The 17,471-nt window shown below is 57.7% G+C and overlaps 3 protein-coding genes across 4 annotated transcripts; all 3 read left to right on the forward strand.

Annotated features, from left to right (window-relative positions):
• Nucleotides 1-1,409: 1,409 nt before the first annotated feature.
• SMARCD1 (SWI/SNF related, matrix associated, actin dependent regulator of chromatin, subfamily d, member 1) lies at nucleotides 1,410-8,280 on the forward strand. The gene is made up of 13 exons (XM_063179205.1): nucleotides 1,410-1,724; nucleotides 1,799-1,986; nucleotides 2,746-2,788; nucleotides 2,873-2,995; nucleotides 3,269-3,391; nucleotides 3,876-3,992; nucleotides 4,311-4,412; nucleotides 4,708-4,869; nucleotides 4,986-5,083; nucleotides 5,540-5,675; nucleotides 6,001-6,123; nucleotides 6,363-6,464; nucleotides 6,649-8,280. The coding sequence occupies exons 1-13, from the start codon at nucleotides 1,410-1,412 to the stop codon at nucleotides 6,700-6,702; spliced, it is 1,686 nt and encodes a 561-aa protein (XP_063035275.1). The 3' UTR covers nucleotides 6,703-8,280.
• Nucleotides 8,281-9,364: 1,084 nt separating this feature from the next.
• GPD1 (glycerol-3-phosphate dehydrogenase 1) lies at nucleotides 9,365-13,970 on the forward strand. Its single transcript, XM_063179266.1, has 8 exons — nucleotides 9,365-9,483; nucleotides 9,655-9,832; nucleotides 10,225-10,365; nucleotides 10,782-10,920; nucleotides 11,793-11,905; nucleotides 12,046-12,279; nucleotides 12,511-12,617; nucleotides 12,813-13,970. The coding sequence occupies exons 1-8, from the start codon at nucleotides 9,443-9,445 to the stop codon at nucleotides 12,907-12,909; spliced, it is 1,050 nt and encodes a 349-aa protein (XP_063035336.1). The 5' UTR covers nucleotides 9,365-9,442; the 3' UTR covers nucleotides 12,910-13,970.
• Nucleotides 13,971-15,650: 1,680 nt separating this feature from the next.
• Nucleotides 15,651-17,445, forward strand: LOC134431398 (cytochrome c oxidase assembly protein COX14 homolog). 2 transcript variants are annotated; one of them, XM_063179420.1, is made up of 2 exons: nucleotides 15,651-15,722; nucleotides 17,071-17,445. In XM_063179420.1, the coding sequence occupies exon 2, from the start codon at nucleotides 17,079-17,081 to the stop codon at nucleotides 17,235-17,237; it is 159 nt and encodes a 52-aa protein (XP_063035490.1). In that variant the 5' UTR covers nucleotides 15,651-15,722; nucleotides 17,071-17,078; the 3' UTR covers nucleotides 17,238-17,445. The 2 variants fall into 2 exon arrangements, with proteins under 2 accessions (XP_063035490.1, XP_063035489.1); XM_063179419.1 differs by lacking the exon at nucleotides 15,651-15,722 and adding an exon at nucleotides 16,201-16,469.
• The last annotated feature ends 26 nt before the right edge of the window (nucleotides 17,446-17,471 follow it).

Genomic DNA, 17,471 nt, shown 5'->3' on the forward strand with positions numbered 1-17,471 from the left:
GGGTCTGGGGCTCTTTGGGTCTGCTCTGAAGGATCTGAAGCTGTTTGGGATCCTCACCCTGATCGGGATCCAGGGAATCTCAGTTTATTTGAGATCTGGGGACCTTCAGCCTGTTCAGGATCTGAAGCTGTTGGGATCCAGGCAGCCTCACCCTGATCGGGATCCAGGGAATCTCAGCTTATTTGAGATCTGAAGCTGTTTGGGATCCTCACCCTGATCAGGATCCAGGCAGCCTCAGCTCATTTGAGATCTGGGGACCTTCAGCCCATTCAGATCCAGGGCGCCTCAGCCCATGGAGACACCCAGCCCACTCAGGCTCTGTGGAGATCCCGAGGTTCCACCACCTCCCCTCGTGGGCCAGAATTCCCATTCTCCCCTCGCTGGCTGCCAGGGTAACAGGAGCTGAGGGACAATGGCACGGCCCCGGTGCTGCTGTCCTGCTGTCCTGCAGCCAGAGCCAGGCTGGCTGGGCACCAAAGTTTCCATGGAGCCACCGGCAGGTGCAGGGGAGGCATTTCCAAAGCTGTTCCACCAAACCCTCGGGGCAGGAGAAAGGAGGAAAGGCACAATGAGGTCACTCCGAGCCTCTCCAGGCTGAACCATCCCAATTCTCCCAGCCTTTCCTCCCAGCTGAGCTGCTCCATCGTTTGGATCATCCTGGTGCCTCCTCCTGACTTGCTCCTCATCCTCCCTGTGCTGGGACCCCCAGGCTGCAGGCAGCGCTCATCAGATGATCATCATTAATTTTTTAATTAATACTCGTGGTGTGACTACGCACTTGGCTTTTTCCATGGATTAATGCTGACTGGGTTTGTGTCCCTTTTCTCTCTGAGCACAGGAAACTGCTTCAGGGAGAAGCAACTTAATGTTAATACTTGCAGAAAGTGGCCTTTAACTCCAACCTCCTGCTCTGGAGGAACCCCAGGGGAGATAGGAATCCTTTTCCTCTGCCCGAACCTGCACAAGCTGGGCCCATTCATGGTCATTTATTTTCCCCATAAATTTCATCCCTAAGATCCCAGAATCCCTGAGGCTGGAAAAGATCACCAAGTCCAAACTGTGAGTGACCCCCATCAGAGCGCCATGAGTGCCACGTCCAGCTGTTCCTTGGACACCTCCAGGGATGGCGACTCCACCACCTCCCAGGGCAGCTCCTCACACCCTTTCCATGGAGAAATTCCTCCTGAACGAGGAGGGCAGCTCAGGTGAGGGGTGTCACTGCCCCACCTGCACATCAGAGCCCTCCATCCCTGCGAAAGGCGCATCCACCTCTCTCTGAGCACATCCCGGTGCAAGGGAGGCTCCAGCACCAGGGAACAAGGGCTGTCATCACGGCCGAGGAGCGGGGACTGATACCCCCAACCCCTCCCAGCGTTTGGGACCATCCCGCACCCCAATCCCACCCCTCAATGTCCTCGATCCCCAATCTCGCATCCCCGCCGCTCGTTCCTCCCGTCCGCCAGGGGGCGCTGCGGGCGGCGGGCGCGGGCGGCTCCTCCCCGGCGCTCCGCGCGCCCTGCGCGGCCGTTTCCGGTTCCGCTCCCTTTGTGCGAGACAAGATGGCGGCGCGGGCCGGGTTCCAGTCGGGGCCTGCGAGCGGCGGCGGCGCCGGGGCCGCGCCCGGGGCCGCGCTGGGCCCGGGAGCGCCGGGCGGGGCGGTGCGCATGGGCCCGGCGCCGGGGCAGGGCCTGTACCGCTCGCCGCTGCCCGGAGCCGCCTACCCGGTGAGGCGGGGCGGCGCGGGGCGGGGCGCGGGGCCGGGCTCGGCGGGCGCTGACCGGCTCTGTTCTCTCCGCAGCGCCCCGGGATGCTGCCGGGCGGCCGCCTGGCGCCGCAGGGCCCGGCCATGGGTCCTCCCGGATACGGCGGGAGCCCAGCCGTGCGGCCCGCGCTGGCGCAGGCCGGGCTGGACCAGGCTCGCAAGCGGCCGGCGCCGCAGCAGCTTCAGCAGGTGCAGCCGCAGGCGGTGCCCAACCGCAACCACAAGTAAGGAACGGGGGCACGGGGAGAGGGCACATCCCGGGCTAACGGGGACATCCCGGGCTAACGGGGACATCCCGGACAATGGGAGCATCTCGGGGCGAAAGCAACATCCCCTGGCTGTCGTGGGGTTCGGGAGGAATTTTTTCATGGAAATTGCCAGACTTTATAAGGGGCTGCCCAGGAGGGTGGTGGAGTTCCTATCCCTGGAGGTTTTCAAGGAACGATGGATGTGGCACTGAGTGGTCTGGGTTGGTGACAGGGTGGGGATCGGGCACAGGTTGGAGTCAAGGGTCTGGAAGGGCTTTTCCAGCCTCAAGGATTCTGGAGTTCTCAGCCATCCTTCAGCATTTAGGGGCTGAAGGATCCTGTCAGGTCCTTGTGCATTCCCCTGGCACTGGAGGACAGCACTGGGCAGGGCTGAGTTTATGTCACGTGCCTGCATCCTGGTGTGATGCCCTATTGAGAATGAAATTCATGCTGGATTAAAATGCTGTTCCTGGAAAAGCCAATCCAAAGTTCATTGAGGCAGGAGGATCACTTGGTGTGGGCATTTTGTGAGGTCCTCCTTCCCAAGGGATGAAACCGCATTCCAACAGCTGTAATTCCCTTTGTGAGTGCTCAGAGGGGTGGGGGGCATTGAGATAACCAGTTAGCCACACTGAGCCATACTCCCCAGCTAACTGGGGAGCTGCAGGTTTGTGATTTTTTTGTACCCAGAGCTGTTCCCATTTTCACACCTCCTTTGCCTCTTGCCCCTGTCAGTGCCAAGAAGAAGAAGATGGCAGATAAAATCCTCCCACAGCGGGTGAGTGGGACACGGGGAGGGGCTCGGGGGGAGGTGAGGCTGCCTGGGGAGCTGATGGGCATTTCCATCTTTGCCTGGCCACAGATCCGTGAGCTCGTGCCTGAATCCCAGGCCTACATGGACCTGCTGGCCTTCGAGAGGAAGCTGGACCAGACCATCATGAGGAAGCGCCTGGATATCCAGGAGGCTCTGAAACGCCCCATCAAGGTAGGGGGGTCCATGCCTTGTATCCAGGCTCTGCAGGCTCCTGAGTTCAGGCAGCAGGAGGGCACTGAAGGGCTGTGTGCTCTGAGTGTGGCAAATCAGGGCTCCCAAGGACTGGGACCAGCAGCTCCTCTGTCCTCGCTGTGTGCTCCAGGAGGAGGGGAATGTGAGGCAGCTGAGAGCATTGAGCTCAGTTTTAGCAAAGCCTGTGCAGCACAGTTGGCCCTGTGCAGGAGAATTAACTGATTATTAATTAGCTGATGTTTTTCCTCCTAGCAAAAGCGAAAGCTGCGTATTTTTATCTCCAACACCTTCAACCCCGCCAAGTCGGACGCGGAGGACGGCGAAGGAACCGTCGCCTCCTGGGAGCTCCGGGTGGAAGGACGGCTGTTGGAGGATGTAAGTGGGAAATACCCAACCTCAGAGGGGACTGTGGGTCTGGAGTTGGCAGTAAAACCAGTTTCCTAGTGTCCGAGAGCACAGCTGGGGCTTGATATCCTCCTTCATCTCTGTTTTCCAAGGAGTCTGATGGTGACGAGACCGAGAGCCCAGCTTGCAGACCGATGGGTGTCCCCATGGCAGGACATGAGTTGTCCAAAGTTCTTAGAGTTGTGAGAATCACTGGTGAGAGCAGCTCAGTGGCACTTGTGTCCCCAGCTCTGAGAACCAGGGCACTGGCATTGTACGTAACTGCTGAGGGGTTTAACTCCTGCGAGCTCATCTTTAACTCCAGTCTTTCCCTTTCTCACTTGGAAACTCGATTTTTGAGCACACGTTGGTGAATTCAGGTGGTCAGAACTTACAGGAGCTGTTGTGCACGGTGGCTGTGCTTGAGTGCTGAGACTTGCTGCCCTAACCCTCTTCCTCCCTGTGTTGCTTGCAGTCTGCTCTGTCCAAATATGATGCCACCAAGCAGAAAAGGAAATTTTCGTCCTTCTTTAAATCTCTGGTCATTGAACTTGATAAAGACCTGTATGGCCCTGACAATCACCTAGTAGAGGTGAGCTGCTTTTTGCTGTGTTTCCTCTAAAAGTGGGTTGGTGTTTCAGCAGGTGGGGTTTGTGTGTCATTTACAACATGGGAGGTGGGAATCCTTGAGGCTTCTGGGAGCCAGGAGCTCTTGAATTCTCACTTTGGCTTTTCCTCTCACTTGCTGAAGGTCAGAACAAATGTGTTGACTCTTGTTTAAACTCTAAGTAGGAAGAATTGGAGATTTCTCTAGCTGGGTGGGATTTACTGGCAAAGCTTTTGGGTGCCCAGCAACAGGAGCAGGGGGAATCATGTTTGGGGGGTTTCTGAATTCCCTCTCATGTTCCAGTGGCACAGGACTGCAACGACTCAGGAGACAGACGGCTTCCAGGTGAAGAGGCCGGGGGATGTGAACGTGCGCTGCACTGTCCTGCTGATGCTGGATTACCAGGTAGCACAGTAGGGAAAAATTCCCCCCTCTGGGGGTGGTGAGGCCCTGGCACAACTGCCAGGGAAGCTGTGGCTGCCCCTGGATCCCTGGAAGTGCCCAAGGCCAGGTCGGACAGGGCTTGGAGCAATCCTGAATAGTTGAAGGTGCCCTTGGCCATGGCAGGGGGTGGAATGAGATTTCTTTAAGGTCCTTCCCAACCCAAACCATTCCACGATTGCATGCTGGGAGCAGCAGTGCTGGGCATGCAGCATTCCCTGTGTCTGGGCTGCCTCACCTCTCGGTGCTCTTTGTTCAGCCTCCCCAGTTCAAGCTGGACCCGCGCCTGGCTCGGCTGCTGGGCATCCACACGCAGACCCGGCCCGTGATCATCCAGGCCCTGTGGCAGTACATCAAGACCCACAAGCTGCAGGACCCCCACGAGCGGGAGTTTGTCATCTGTGACAAGTACCTGCAGCAGGTGAGCAGTGGCAGGGCTGGAGCAGCAGCAGCTGGAGCAGTTCCCAGCGTGGGCAGCCCCCACGGGGGTGGCTGCAGCGAGCCCCTGCTCCTCCCCCAGCCCTGTCTCTGTCACAGATTTTTGAGTCGCAGCGGATGAAGTTCTCGGAGATCCCACAAAGGCTTCATGCCTTGCTGATGCCCCCCGAGCCCATCATCATCAATCATGTGATCAGGTGAGGCTGCTCCACGGCAGTTCCTGTTTCCAGGGAGGAGTGGAAGGAGTGGGAGGGAGGGATGGATGAGGCTGGCTGGGAAGACAATGTGCTGTGTCCTGATTTTCAGCAGCAGTTCCCATGTTGCCTGTCACTGTTCCTTTGTACAAGAGCAGCCGCCTCTCTCATTACCACCTCCCTCTTCCAAAGGCACTCCCACATCCCTGCTGTCCTTTGCTGTGCATAGAAACCTTCATGGAACAATCATTCTTTTATTTTGCTGCAAAGCCATCTGTGGGCTTTAGCTGCTTTTGGGGCTGAGGCTGACAGTGGCATGGCTTGTGCCTGTGCCTGCCTGCAGTCTGTTTGCTGCAGCATCCCAGAGGAGCTGCATTTGCTGCTTTCTTAAACTGGTCCCAGATTTTGCCTTCTTTCTGGAGCTGTTCCCTGATTTTGGCTTCTTGTGGATGTCCCCAGTGTTGACCCAAATGACCAGAAGAAAACAGCCTGCTATGACATTGACGTGGAGGTGGACGATACCCTGAAAACTCAGATGAATTCCTTTCTGCTCTCCACAGCCAGTCAACAGGAAATTGCTGCTCTGGATAACAAGGTAGGAAAAGCTCCTTCAGGTCTGCTCTCCTTGTTGCTGGGCAGGGATGTGTCTCTGGTCACAGGATAGGAGTGCTCTGGTGTTTGGAAGCTGCAGTGGGATGAGCCGTGTTTACAAACATGGTTGTACCTGGTAATGTAATTTTTAAAGCAACAAGTCTATGGGAAAACTAGTAATATTTAGAGAGCAGGAAACTGGGAGCTGAACATCCTGGTAAGTATAAGTTAACAAGAGAGTGTAAGAATTTGCCTTCATATGTTGGATGCCTTGATGTTTCTGACTTCTCTCCTGTTCAGCAGTTCCATTCTGTGTTTGTCTCCCTCAGATCCATGAAACAATTGAGACCATCAACCAGCTGAAGACACAGCGCGAGTTCATGCTGAGCTTTGCCCGAGATCCTCAGGGCTTCATCAACGACTGGCTCCAGTCCCAGTGCCGGGATTTGAAGGTAGAAGCTTTGTCTTGTGTGGAAGGTGGTCCAGTTCACACGCTTCCCTCATTAGAATGAGCTCCCACAGAGAGAAGGAGGCAATTTCCTCCTTGGAAAGCGAGGCTGGGATTTGAGTCAAGCGTAAGAAGCTGACCTGGGCGCACTGAGATGTGTGTGAGGAAAGGGAAGGGGGTGGGTTTGCTCAGCACAGCCAGAGCTTTTGCACTCACTGAGCTGTTGTGCCTTTGTGCTGCCAGACAATGACTGATGTCGTTGGGAATCCCGAGGAGGAGCGCAGAGCCGAGTTCTACTTCCAGCCGTGGGCGCAGGAAGCCGTGTGCCGATACTTCTACTCCAAGGTGAGCGTCCCCACGCTGGGGTCCCTCTCTGTGCTGGCACTCCCTGGGGCACACAGTGCTGGGGGGAGGTGGTGGTTGCATCTTGGTCCTGGTGTGAGCTCACCCTTTCCCAGCTGGTGCTGTGTGTTAACTTGGTGCCGCACCACCCGAGGGTGTTAATGCTGCAATTCTGCTCCTCGTGCAGGTGCAGCAGAGACGGCAGGAACTGGAGCAGGCCCTGGGCATCCGGAACACATAGGCTGCTCTGCTCCTCCCCAGGCAGAAGCATCACAGCTGTTTGTGGAGACAGAGCTGCAGCTCTGTCTGTTCCAGCTCACCGAATCCCACTCTGGCAGCGAGGCCCACGCTATTCATCCTGGCATTGTCCCTGCAGGGGCAAGTCCAGGACACCTGGGGCAAGCAGACAGGCTCCAACGAGCACACATTTCTACCTGGTTTTCTTCCTGACTGTTGCCTTGTCAGTCCCAAGGCTTCCACGAGCGTCCCCATGACTCTGCACTGCCCATAGTGTCCCCGGTAGCCAGAGTGACTCAGAGCCTTCTCTCAGCCCATTCCTCCCCAACCAGCATCTGGTTGGGCACTTAGAGCTGGCTCTGAAGCCTGGCTCTGCTCTAAGGTGTGGCTGGGCTCTTCCCTGCCACGTTTTACAGCCCGTGCCAGGCGCTGTCGTGGGCAGGATGCCATGAGCTGACATACCTCCCTGCCCTCACCCCCTCCTCAGAGGGTGCTGCTGCACTGGGCTGCCTCATAGGTCACTCTCCTCCTTGAGGAAGTTCCTGAACTGTACAGAGAATTGCTTCTTCCCTTCTCCCTTCTCCCTGCCCCATTCCCTGCGTGTTCCCTGATGGACTGTCCTGGGCTGGGATCACAGGGAGACAAGGCCTTGGCTTCCTGCAGGGATGTGGAAGCCTTGGAGTGATGCAGAGCTCTGCACTTCGAACACCTACCAGCGGCTTCCAGCAAACCACGTGGCTGCTTGTGTTCCCTGGAGCAGGGAGAGGAGATGGAGCAGCTGCCTGGAATTCTGCAGGGACAGTGTTGTAGGCTCATTCCTTCAGGACAGTTGTCACTTACTGTGGGGACCAGAGGCTCCTTCGTGTGGGTCCAAGGACAGGACGGTCCTTGGAAATGGACATTTTTCCAAGCATATGTGAGTTAGCAGGTGTTTCCATGCTGAAGCTCCTGTGGTTTTTAGTCAAGTTTAGGCTGTGGGGCTGCCATAGGGCCCAGCATGGTTCAGGAATGTACAAATAGATTTTCTCCACTGTGAGGAGTAGCAGCCCCGATGCCTCCTCTTGGAATGAGGTGCTGGTGGTCAGGCTTAGGAGAATGAAATAGCTCCTCTTCACTCCAATCCCAGTGTTTGTGCTCGGGACTATAATGCAAATGGACTCGAAGCTGGTCTGACTCTTGGAATAGCTGCAGGATCATGTTACTGATGAGCACTCACCCAGTTCCGTGTGGCTGGGGAGGCTGCTGTGAGTTGGAGCACCTGGGTGGCCCTACTACTCCTTGTGTCTGTGTTACTACATGTCTGTGAGTAATAGACTCTCGACTTCCCCTCTCCTTTGCCCTTCTGAAATGCTCCTCCGTGGTACTGGGGTGAAGGTCTTGGTGCTGGAGAAGCAGCCCCTGATTCCTCAGGGTACTCCCACAGGAGGGATGCTGAGTCCTACATAGGCAAACGTAGCTGTTGCAGAGTAACCTCTTTTCTTAACTGAGTATTACGGTTTTTTCCATGGACCAAATCTTTTTTTTTTTGTACTGTATCCTTGTAGACGTCACCCAGTTTTAATAAAAGACTCCTGTGAAGGAAGCTGTCCTCCTCCTTCCATGCTGACAGCTTGCACTCTCCCAGCTGCCATGGGGGATGAGCCTGATGGCTCCCAGGGAAGGGACACCATTATCTCTGCTTTCTTCTTCTCCTCAAAGCCAGCGGGGTTAAGTGACTGGAGAGAAAATGTTCTTCATATTTTGGCCTTTTATAGCGAGCCCTTCATGGAGGGATCTCCCAGCTTGCAGACTCTGCTAAGCCTTTGCAAAGTGCTTTTGTGGTAAACAAAGTAACTTGAGCAAAACTGGAAATCCAGTGGCCCGTGCTAATAAATCCTGAACTGCCTCGTGTCCACTTGGCTGGATTGTGGCAGCCTGGATTGTGCCCAAGGGAGTAGGGCAGAATTTGAAGGAAACTGAAGTACAGTTTACATGCAAGGTTTAAAATTATGCAGAAGGGGATTTATTTTCTTCACCCTGCTTGTTTATAGAATGTAACTGCTTTGCTGCGGACCTGGGAGCCCCTGGGGCAAGGGAAGGATCCTCTGTGAAGGGGAAAGGCTGCACCAGGTGGTTCCTGCTCCTTCTTTGGGGGGGGAAATGGCACTTTTAAGCAAGAGGGGGACAATGAAAAGCTTTTCTGCAGAAAGGCTCAGCAATCACAAGTCAGCTTGGTGAGTGCCCTGCCAAGGGGTCTGCAGCTTCCTCACAAGGGGCAGCAGAGGGACAGGTCTGATCCCTGTGCTCTGGGACAGTGTCAGGACCCTGGGGAAAGGCTGGAGCTGTGTCAGGGGGGATAGGATGGATATTAGGAAAAGGGTATTTTCCCCAAAAGTTCTCAGGCACCGAACAGGCTCCCCAGGGAATGGCCACAACAACCCTGACCCTGCCAGAGCTCAAGGATGTTTGGACAACGCTGTCAGGCACAGGGTGGGATTGTTGGGGTGTCCTGCTCAGGGCCAGGGCTTGGACTCCCCAGTCTTTGAGGCTCCCTTCCATCTCAGAATACTCCGTGATTCTGTGGCTCCTGGTTCTGGGGGCTCTGAGCTGCTCCAGGGCAGCGCTCTGCACCTGCCGCTCACGGAGCGGTGCCCGGGGCCCCGGGGCGAGGCGGGGCCGGGGGCGGGCCGGGGCCGCCCCTGCTCCGGGCAGCCCTGAAATAGCCGGGGCGGGTTCCGAGCCCGCAGTGCCCCGCTCCCGGCACCATGGGTGGCAAGAAGGTTTGCGTCGTGGGCTCTGGCAACTGGTGAGCGCCGGGCACCCGGCTCCCCTCGGCGGGCGCAGCGCGGTCCCTGTCCTGCCCTGTCCCCCCTCGGCAGCCGGTGCCAGCCGTGCCCGTTCCTGCAGGGCACAGCGTCACCTGTGGTGCCCTGGGCTCCCCGGTGCCCACAGCCACAGCCACCCTCTGCCCTCGCAGGGGCTCGGCCATCGCCAAGATCGCCGGCAGCAACACAGCTCGGCTGGGCAGCTTCGAGAGCCAGGTGAACATGTGGGTGCTGGAGGAGGAGGTGGGCGGCCGGCGGCTCACGGACATCATCAACACGGAGCACGAGAACGTCAAGTACCTGCCGGGGCACAAGCTGCCCCCCAACGTGGTGAGTGTGGGCTGCCAGCAGTGTCTCGAGGGGCAGAGCTGATGGCCAGGCTTTGGAGAGAGGCCAGCAGCTCTGGGGGGCTGCTGGAACCCCGGCTGTGAAGCAGGGGATGCAGCGGGCTGTGCGGGGCTCAGTTATGCCCTCCCACTGACCTTCATCTGTGCTTGGATGAGCTGCAGCCCTGGCTGCTCTCACTGCCCACCTTTGACCCTGCTCTGGCATCCCACAGGCTGGGCTGGAGGCCATGTGGCTGCCTCTGAGCTGGCATCATCCCCTCTGCTCTGGGATCATCCCACCAGCCCCTCTGCTGGCAGGAACCTCGGCATGGTGGCTTTGGGCCCTTCCTTGCCATCCATCCTCCCAGTCCCTAACAACAGTCACGCTCTATTCAGGTGGCAGAGCCAGACCTGCTCAAAGCCTGTGCAGGGGCTGATGTCCTCCTGTTCGTGGTGCCCCACCAGTTCATCGGCAAAGTCTGTGACCAGCTCAAGGGCCACGTGAAGAAAGAGGCCATTGGGATGTCACTCATCAAGGTGGGAGCAGGAGCAGCACTAACCAGGGTGTGGGGCCAAGGAAGGGGAGCTGGAAGCAGCCTGGAGTGGCTGCTGAGGGAATCCAGGGATTTTGGAACAGAAATGGGCAGTGGGGGGAAGAAGGGAAGTGGGGGCAGAGTCTTTGTGGGGATTTGGAGGTGTTGGGGGACAAGGGTGAGGGCATAAGGGGGATCTCAGTGCTGAGAGGAGCAGGGCACAGCTTTGCATGTCAGGATCAGCCAGAGCACTGCAGCACAGGGAATGGCAGGATTGGGTGCAGGGCAGGTGTCCAGGAGGGGCAGCTGCCCATTGTCTGGTTGGCAAGGTGGTGTTCAGTCAAAGGCTGGACTCAATACCCTTAGAGATCTATCCCAGTGTAATTGATGCTGTGATCTCTGTCCCTGGCTGTCCCCCAGGGTGTGGATGAAGGACCAGATGGGCTGAGGCTGATCTCAGACATCATCCATGAGAAACTGGGAATAGAAATGAATGTGCTCATGGGGGCCAATATTGCCAATGAAGTGGCAGAAGAGAAGTTCTGTGAAACCACCATTGGTAAGGAGCCCTCCTCGTTAGCAGCTTCCATTTGTGATTAGCAGCGAGAGGCAAAGGGGAGAGTATGGTGCAGCTCAAACTCCTGCTGCCTTGGGTGAACTGGCCCTGTTCCCTGGAGGCTCCATAGGAGCTGGCTGAGCTCATTCCCAGGGTTTGTGATGGGATCACTCGCTTCATTAACAATGGAGTTGTGCAGCTAAAAGTTCCTGCCAGCATGGAGCCAGCATCAGGCAGCTGCCTGGCACAAATTAAAGAGGTGGGCAACAAGAGGCCTTTTAGGAGTAATTTCCATCCTTGATTTCCTTGGGCTTCACAGGATGCCCACCTGGATCTCACGTTATTGCCAGCCAGGGCTGCTTGGAAGTTCATCTGGCGACAGTTCCAACACCCTCCACACTGTTGTGGACTGTGCACAAAGCCAAGACAAACAGAACCATTTGCTGGGTCAGAAGTTGTGGCATTCAAAGTGTTGTTTTATTAAACAACAGCAAACACACTGGGCAGGAGGCTGGGGAGGTGGAGCAGAGCCCACAACCCCTGTGAGCACACAGGACCCTGCAGGGACAACCAGGACAGAAAGCTGCAACCCCAAATTTACAACCTTTGAAGATGCCTTTAACCTACTGAGTATTCAGAAAGTCATTTCTGTCTTGCGTGACAGCAGCATGGATTGTCCCCTGTGTTCTGGGAATGTCAAAGTTGAACATTGCTTATCTGTCAGGCAGTGTGTGCCTGACTCTGTGTGGACCTGCAACTGTTTTGCAACATTGGTTGGGCAATAGGTTCCTCTCACTGAATGACCTTCAGGAGAGCATGGACCTACCTCATGGATCTTCCCCATCATCTTCTTCCTTGTCCCTTTGTCTCCTCAGGCTGCAAGAACATGAAGCACGGGCAGATGCTGAAGGACCTGATGCAGACCCCCAACTTCCGCGTGTCGGTGGTGCAGGAAGCTGACACTGTAGAGATCTGTGGGGCTCTCAAGGTGAGCAGAGCCTGGAGCTCTGCAGGGAGCTGGGGGAGGAGGGATGGTGGGCACTGACAGCAGCCAGTGGGATCACACAGCCAAGCCCCAAGCTCTGTTGGGAACAAATCCCTCCACATCACATTGGCACTGTTTTCCAGAATGTGGTGGCTGTCGGGGCCGGTTTCTGTGATGGGCTTGGCTACGGTGACAACACCAAGGCTGCCGTGATCCGCCTGGGCCTGATGGAGATGATTGGCTTTGCCAAACTCTTCTGCAAGGGCACTGTCACCTCCTCCACCTTCCTGGAGAGCTGCGGCGTTGCCGACCTCATCACCACCTGCTACGGGGGCCGCAACCGCAAGGTGGCCGAGGCTTTTGCCAAGACTGGGAAGGTGAGCAGAGCTGGGAGTGGCTCACACCAATAAAAGTGTGTGGATAAAGCTGGGTCAGCACAGTTTTAGGTGGGAGAGCAGGAAAAATTCACCCACAGGGTGGATGGGCACTGAGCAGGTTCCCTGTGGGATCTGCCTGTGCTTGGCTAGTGCTGCAGCCCAGCTCCAGGGCAGGAACGTGGTGCAGCAGCAGGGCTGCAGCTCCAGCTCCTCATTGCTGTGTTGTTTCAGTCCATCGAGCAGCTGGAGAAGGAGATGCTGAATGGGCAGAAGCTGCAGGGTCCCCAGACATCTGCTGAGCTGCATCGAATCCTCAAGAGCAAGAATGCAGTGGAGAAGTGAGTGCTGGAATCTCTGTGCTTTGTTGGGGTAGGGCTGGGGCCTTTTCAGGAGCAGCAGGAGGGGAAAGCTGGGCAGGAGTGGCCTGTTGGATGGGGCACAGTGCCATTGGCCCACCTGCTCCTGCATGCCATGACAGAAGTCGAGGTGCTCTTACTCTGCCATCTGGGGTGACTTTCTTTGTCTGCCCACAGGTTCCCCCTCTTCACGGCTGTGTATCGGATCTGCTACGAGGGCAAACCTGTCACCGACTTCATCACGTGTCTGCAGAACCACCCTGAGCACATGTAAGGGGCTCTGCCTGCAGAGCACAGGTCCTGCTGAGATGTGCTGAGAGCTCCTGCCCACACCAACCTCATCTGCTGCCACAGCCTTGGAAGGAGTCTGGGTCTCCTGGGAGCCTCTGCAGACTGCTGGAAGAGCAGAGGTTCCCTTCCCCAGCCCCAGACACTGCCCTGGACACTGAGCCTGGCACAGAGGTACCTGCTGACCTCTTCCTCTCTTTGAAGGGCTCATTTAATTGCTGCTGCCAAGGTTTGCCCTGAGCAGGGCTGAGCATCTTCCTCCTTCCACTTCCTCACAGTGGATTCAGCTCTGGGAAGGACTCTGCCAGGCCATCCTGATAGATAAGGGCTGGGCACTGCCTGGCAGGGAAAACAAGTGTCCCGAGTCTTCCTTCTTAGCCCCTACGGGTGACACCAGCTCTTCCCTACCTGCTGCTGCTTTTGCATTCCCTGTCTGGTGGAGAGGGCACAGTCCCCTGCCAGGCTCCACCTGCTGAGTGGAGCTCTCAGGACTTCCAAAGGCACTGAGGATCTTTCTAAGCAGCACCAGCACAGACAATGGCATTCCCTGCCACCCAGCCATGGCTGCTTTCCTCCAGCTGCTCCTGCTGACCCAGGGACACGCTGGAGCTTGTTTAGAGCTTTTGCTCTCTCCATCAGACCTGGCCCCAGCCCGGGGGAGCTCCCCTGTTGTCACAGGAGGAAGGAGGTCTCACACTTTCCCTCACGTGGGGATGCTGCAAGCTGCCCTCTGGCATGGGGGCAGGAATTGGCATATGATCCACAACAGGTACGTGGAGATGTCCAACATCCCAGGGCAGAACAGAGGTCTTGGGCCTGACACTGAGCCTGTGAAATTTGCCCCTTGTCCGGACAGGTGCCACATGTCCTTCTGCCCTCTGAGCTGTTTGCTCAGGCCAGAGTGTCCAGCAGTCACTGATCCTACCTGGGCTGGAAGGCTGGAATGCTGCAAGGCTCCCTGTTCTCCCCCTTCAAATCCCAGAGCCAAGGGGTCTCTGACTAGCAGTGTTCCTTTGAAATAACAATAAACATGGAGAGGAGATGGGAGATGCTCTCCGGTGCATCACTGTTGCTGGGTTGGTGCCTGCTGGACTTGCTGAGTGCTCAGAACAGGGCACTGCCCGTTCCCTCCTGGCTCTGCACCCTCCTGTGCTGTCCCAGAAACAGCAAGAACGTCCCTGTAGGTCCCTCTTTAGCCCCAAGGTCACACAGTGTCCCACTTGCTTTGTCTCAGCAACGGTTCCAGGATTAAAATTTGGCTGTAGGACTATGGTGGGTTGGGATTGCAACATTGAGCCGGGTCCAGAGCCCTCACCTGGGGCCAGCAGGAGCCAGGCCAGGACTGCACTGTGCCCCACACACCCCAGGCCTCCCTCTCTCTGACGTTTGGGGCTTCCCAGGACATGCTGTGAGATTTTATTCATCTCTTCCCAGCTGCTTTTCCCAGACTCGCCTCGTCCCTGTGTGTCTTTAAAGGAGCCCCGTACTGAGTGACCTTTCCAGGGCTCTGAACCCTCTGCTCGGTGTCTTACAAGGGGAATTTAATCTGTTGGCACTGCACTTGTTTCTGTGCCTTTTATTAGCCACGTTTTCTCAGCAGGCACTCCGCGACCTTTAAATTCAGCAGAACTGTCGTGTGGGGGGAGCCAACACGGCTTCCTCTGCCGAGGAGCTTTATTGAGCTTGGAGGAAGGATAAAGGAAGTCCAGCGTGTTCCTGCAGGGCTGGCACCACTTCTAGTTCTCTTTGTCTTCAAGGGCTTCAAGGAATCCAAGTGTTTGGATACGAAGCTCATGCAGGAGAGAGGGTCCCTGAGCTCTGCAAACTCCTGTCAGCACCTGCAGCAGAATCCAGCAGGGATTTGTGTTTAGCTGAGAGCTCCTCTGTGATGGAAATGCTTTGTGCATCCTCCCTGTCCATGTTTCTTTGACCCTGAAGTGCCCAAATCGCTGCAGACCCTTGCTGAGGGTCCCAGGTCTCCAATGATCTCTCACTTTTAAACACACCACGCTGGAGCTGGATGTCCTGAGCTATAAAAAGTCTTCCCTTTGCCATTTGGAATTATGTTCTGCAGGCTCAGCACATCCCAGTGCCACAGTCCTGGGAGCTGCTGCTGTGGGAAAGATGGATGAGGAGGGGAGAAAGAGTAACTCTGGCAGCTTTGGAGCTTGAGGGAGCCCCGGAGAGAGCAGGGCTGGGACAGCAGAGCTCAAAGGCTGGAAAGGAGCTCCGGGAGGGGAGCAGCTGCCACAGGGGGGACAGGAGTGAGGGGACCTGGGGGAACAGGAGGGGACCTGGGGGAACGCAGCCTGTTGGGAAGGGGGCTCTGGGCTGGGGGCACACTGGGGTCCTGGGCACGCACCAGGGCCCTTGGAATGGCACTGGGACCCTTGGAATGGCACTGGGACCCTCAGGATGTCACCAGAACCGTTGTGAAGCCACCGTGATGGTCGGGATGGCACCGCGCCGCTGAGCCTCAGGGATGCAGCACGGCCGGGACAGCCTCGGCCCCATGCACGCGTGGTCAAGGACTGTCCCTTGAGGGCCCTCGGCCCGCGGGTTCCGTCGTGCAGGGAGGCCCGTGTGGGCTTCGCCGGGGGACCCGAGTGGCGGCGATGGCGGCGGGAGCGGCCCCTGAGGGGAGACTGAGGCGGGGCCGCCAGGGGGCGCTGAGGGCACCGCGCGCTTCCCGCGCTCGGGGGGACACACGTGACCGCGGCACACGTGACGACACGGGGCACGTGACTGCCCCGCGCCACGTGACGGGGGCCGGGAGAGCGGCGGAGCAGGAGCGGAGCGGTGAGGCCGGAACGGACGGGATGGGAGCGGGAACGGGGAGTCCGGAGAGACCGGAACGGACGGGATGGGAGCGGGGAGCCCGGAGAGACCGGAACGGACGGGATGGGAGCGGGGAGTCCGGAGAGACCGGAACGGACGGGATGGGAGCGGGGAGCCCGGAGAGACCGGGACGGACGGGATGGGAACGGGGAGCCCGGAGAGACCGGAACGGACGGGATGGGAACGGGGAGCCCGGAGAGACCGGAACGGACGGGATGGGAACGGGGAGCCCGGAGAGACCGGAACGGACGGGATGGGAGCGGGAACGGGGAGTCCGGAGAGACCGGAACGGACGGGATGGGAACAGGGAGTCCGGAGAGACCGGGACGGACGGGATGGGAACGGGGAGCCCGGAGAGACCGGAACGGACGGGATGGGAGCGGGGAGCCCGGAGAGACCGGGACAGACGGGATGGGAACGGGGAGTCCGGGGGGGGATCGGGCCGGACCGCACCGGACGGGACGGAATGGGATGGGATAGGATGATGGACGGGACCCGCGAATCCGCGCTCCCGGCCCCGCTCCCCGCCGCCTTCCTGCGGGCCGGTAGTCATTGAGCTCACCAGGGACCGACCGTGTCCGTGACTGACCTGGATGAAAGGATGGAAGGACCCTGAGCGGGTCTGGTGCTGGTACAAAACGTGGCTGATCCATCCGAAGGCTGTGCTGCCGTCCAGCAGGGCCTCCATCGGCTGGGGCAAAGAAAAACGTAATGATTTATTAGAATAACCTAATGAAGGTCAGCAAGAGCAAGTGCAGGATCCTGCACCTGCGGAGGAACAGCCCCAAGTAGCGGTGGGATCCTGGAATGCACGGGGCCAGCAGGTCAGGGAGGGGATCCTGCCCCTTGGCCAGAGTGAGCATCCAGTGCTGGGCTCTGGACAGACAAGGAGCTGCTGGGGATGCTCCAGTGCAGGCCACAAAGATGTTGAGGGATCTGGAGCATCTCTGAGGGGACACTGGGAGCTGGCCTTGGTTATTCTGGAGAGAACTGAGATGGGATTTTATTAATACATATAAATATCTCCAAGGGGTCAGAGGATAATGCCAGACCCTTTTGATGATGCCCAGAAACAGGATGAGGAGCAAGTCATAAACTAGACCACAAGAAGTTTTACCTCAACATGAGGGTGAACTTTCCATGGAGGGGGGCAGAGCACTGGAACAGTTCCCCATGGAGTCATGGGAGTTTTCCTTTCTGGAGACACCGGGACATTCTCCAGTGTCACCTGCTCTGGGTGACCCTGCCTGGACGATCTCCAGGTCCGTTCCAACACTGACCATCCTGGCATTATGTGTGTCTCTCTCAGGTGCAGCCATGGTGTCCAGAAAGCAGCTGGCAGACTTTGGCTACAAGGCCTTCTCAGGCTCCATGATGCTGCTGACGGTGTACGCCGGTTACCTGTGCAGTGTGCGTGTGCAGAGAATGCTCCAGCACCGCCGCCAGCGAGAGAGCACGCCTGGGGCTGAGAGCTGAGCCTGTCCTGGGGCTGGGGCTGAGCCTGTCCTGGGGCTGAGAGCTGAGCCTGTCCTGGGGCTGGGGCTGAGCCTGTCCTGGGGCTCGGGCTGACAGCTGGGTCCAGCCCCAGGAGCTGAGCCTGTGCTTGGAGCCCCCAGCCCCACCTTCCTGCTGCCCCCTGGCCTGGGGAGGCAGATGGAGTGCAATAAAACCCATGTTAAAGTTGCCAGTGTGGTGATGTGTGGTGTCCCC

This window comes from Melospiza melodia, chromosome 31, assembly GCF_035770615.1.
Source record: "Melospiza melodia melodia isolate bMelMel2 chromosome 31, bMelMel2.pri, whole genome shotgun sequence".
Lineage (NCBI taxonomy): Eukaryota > Metazoa > Chordata > Aves > Passeriformes > Passerellidae > Melospiza > Melospiza melodia.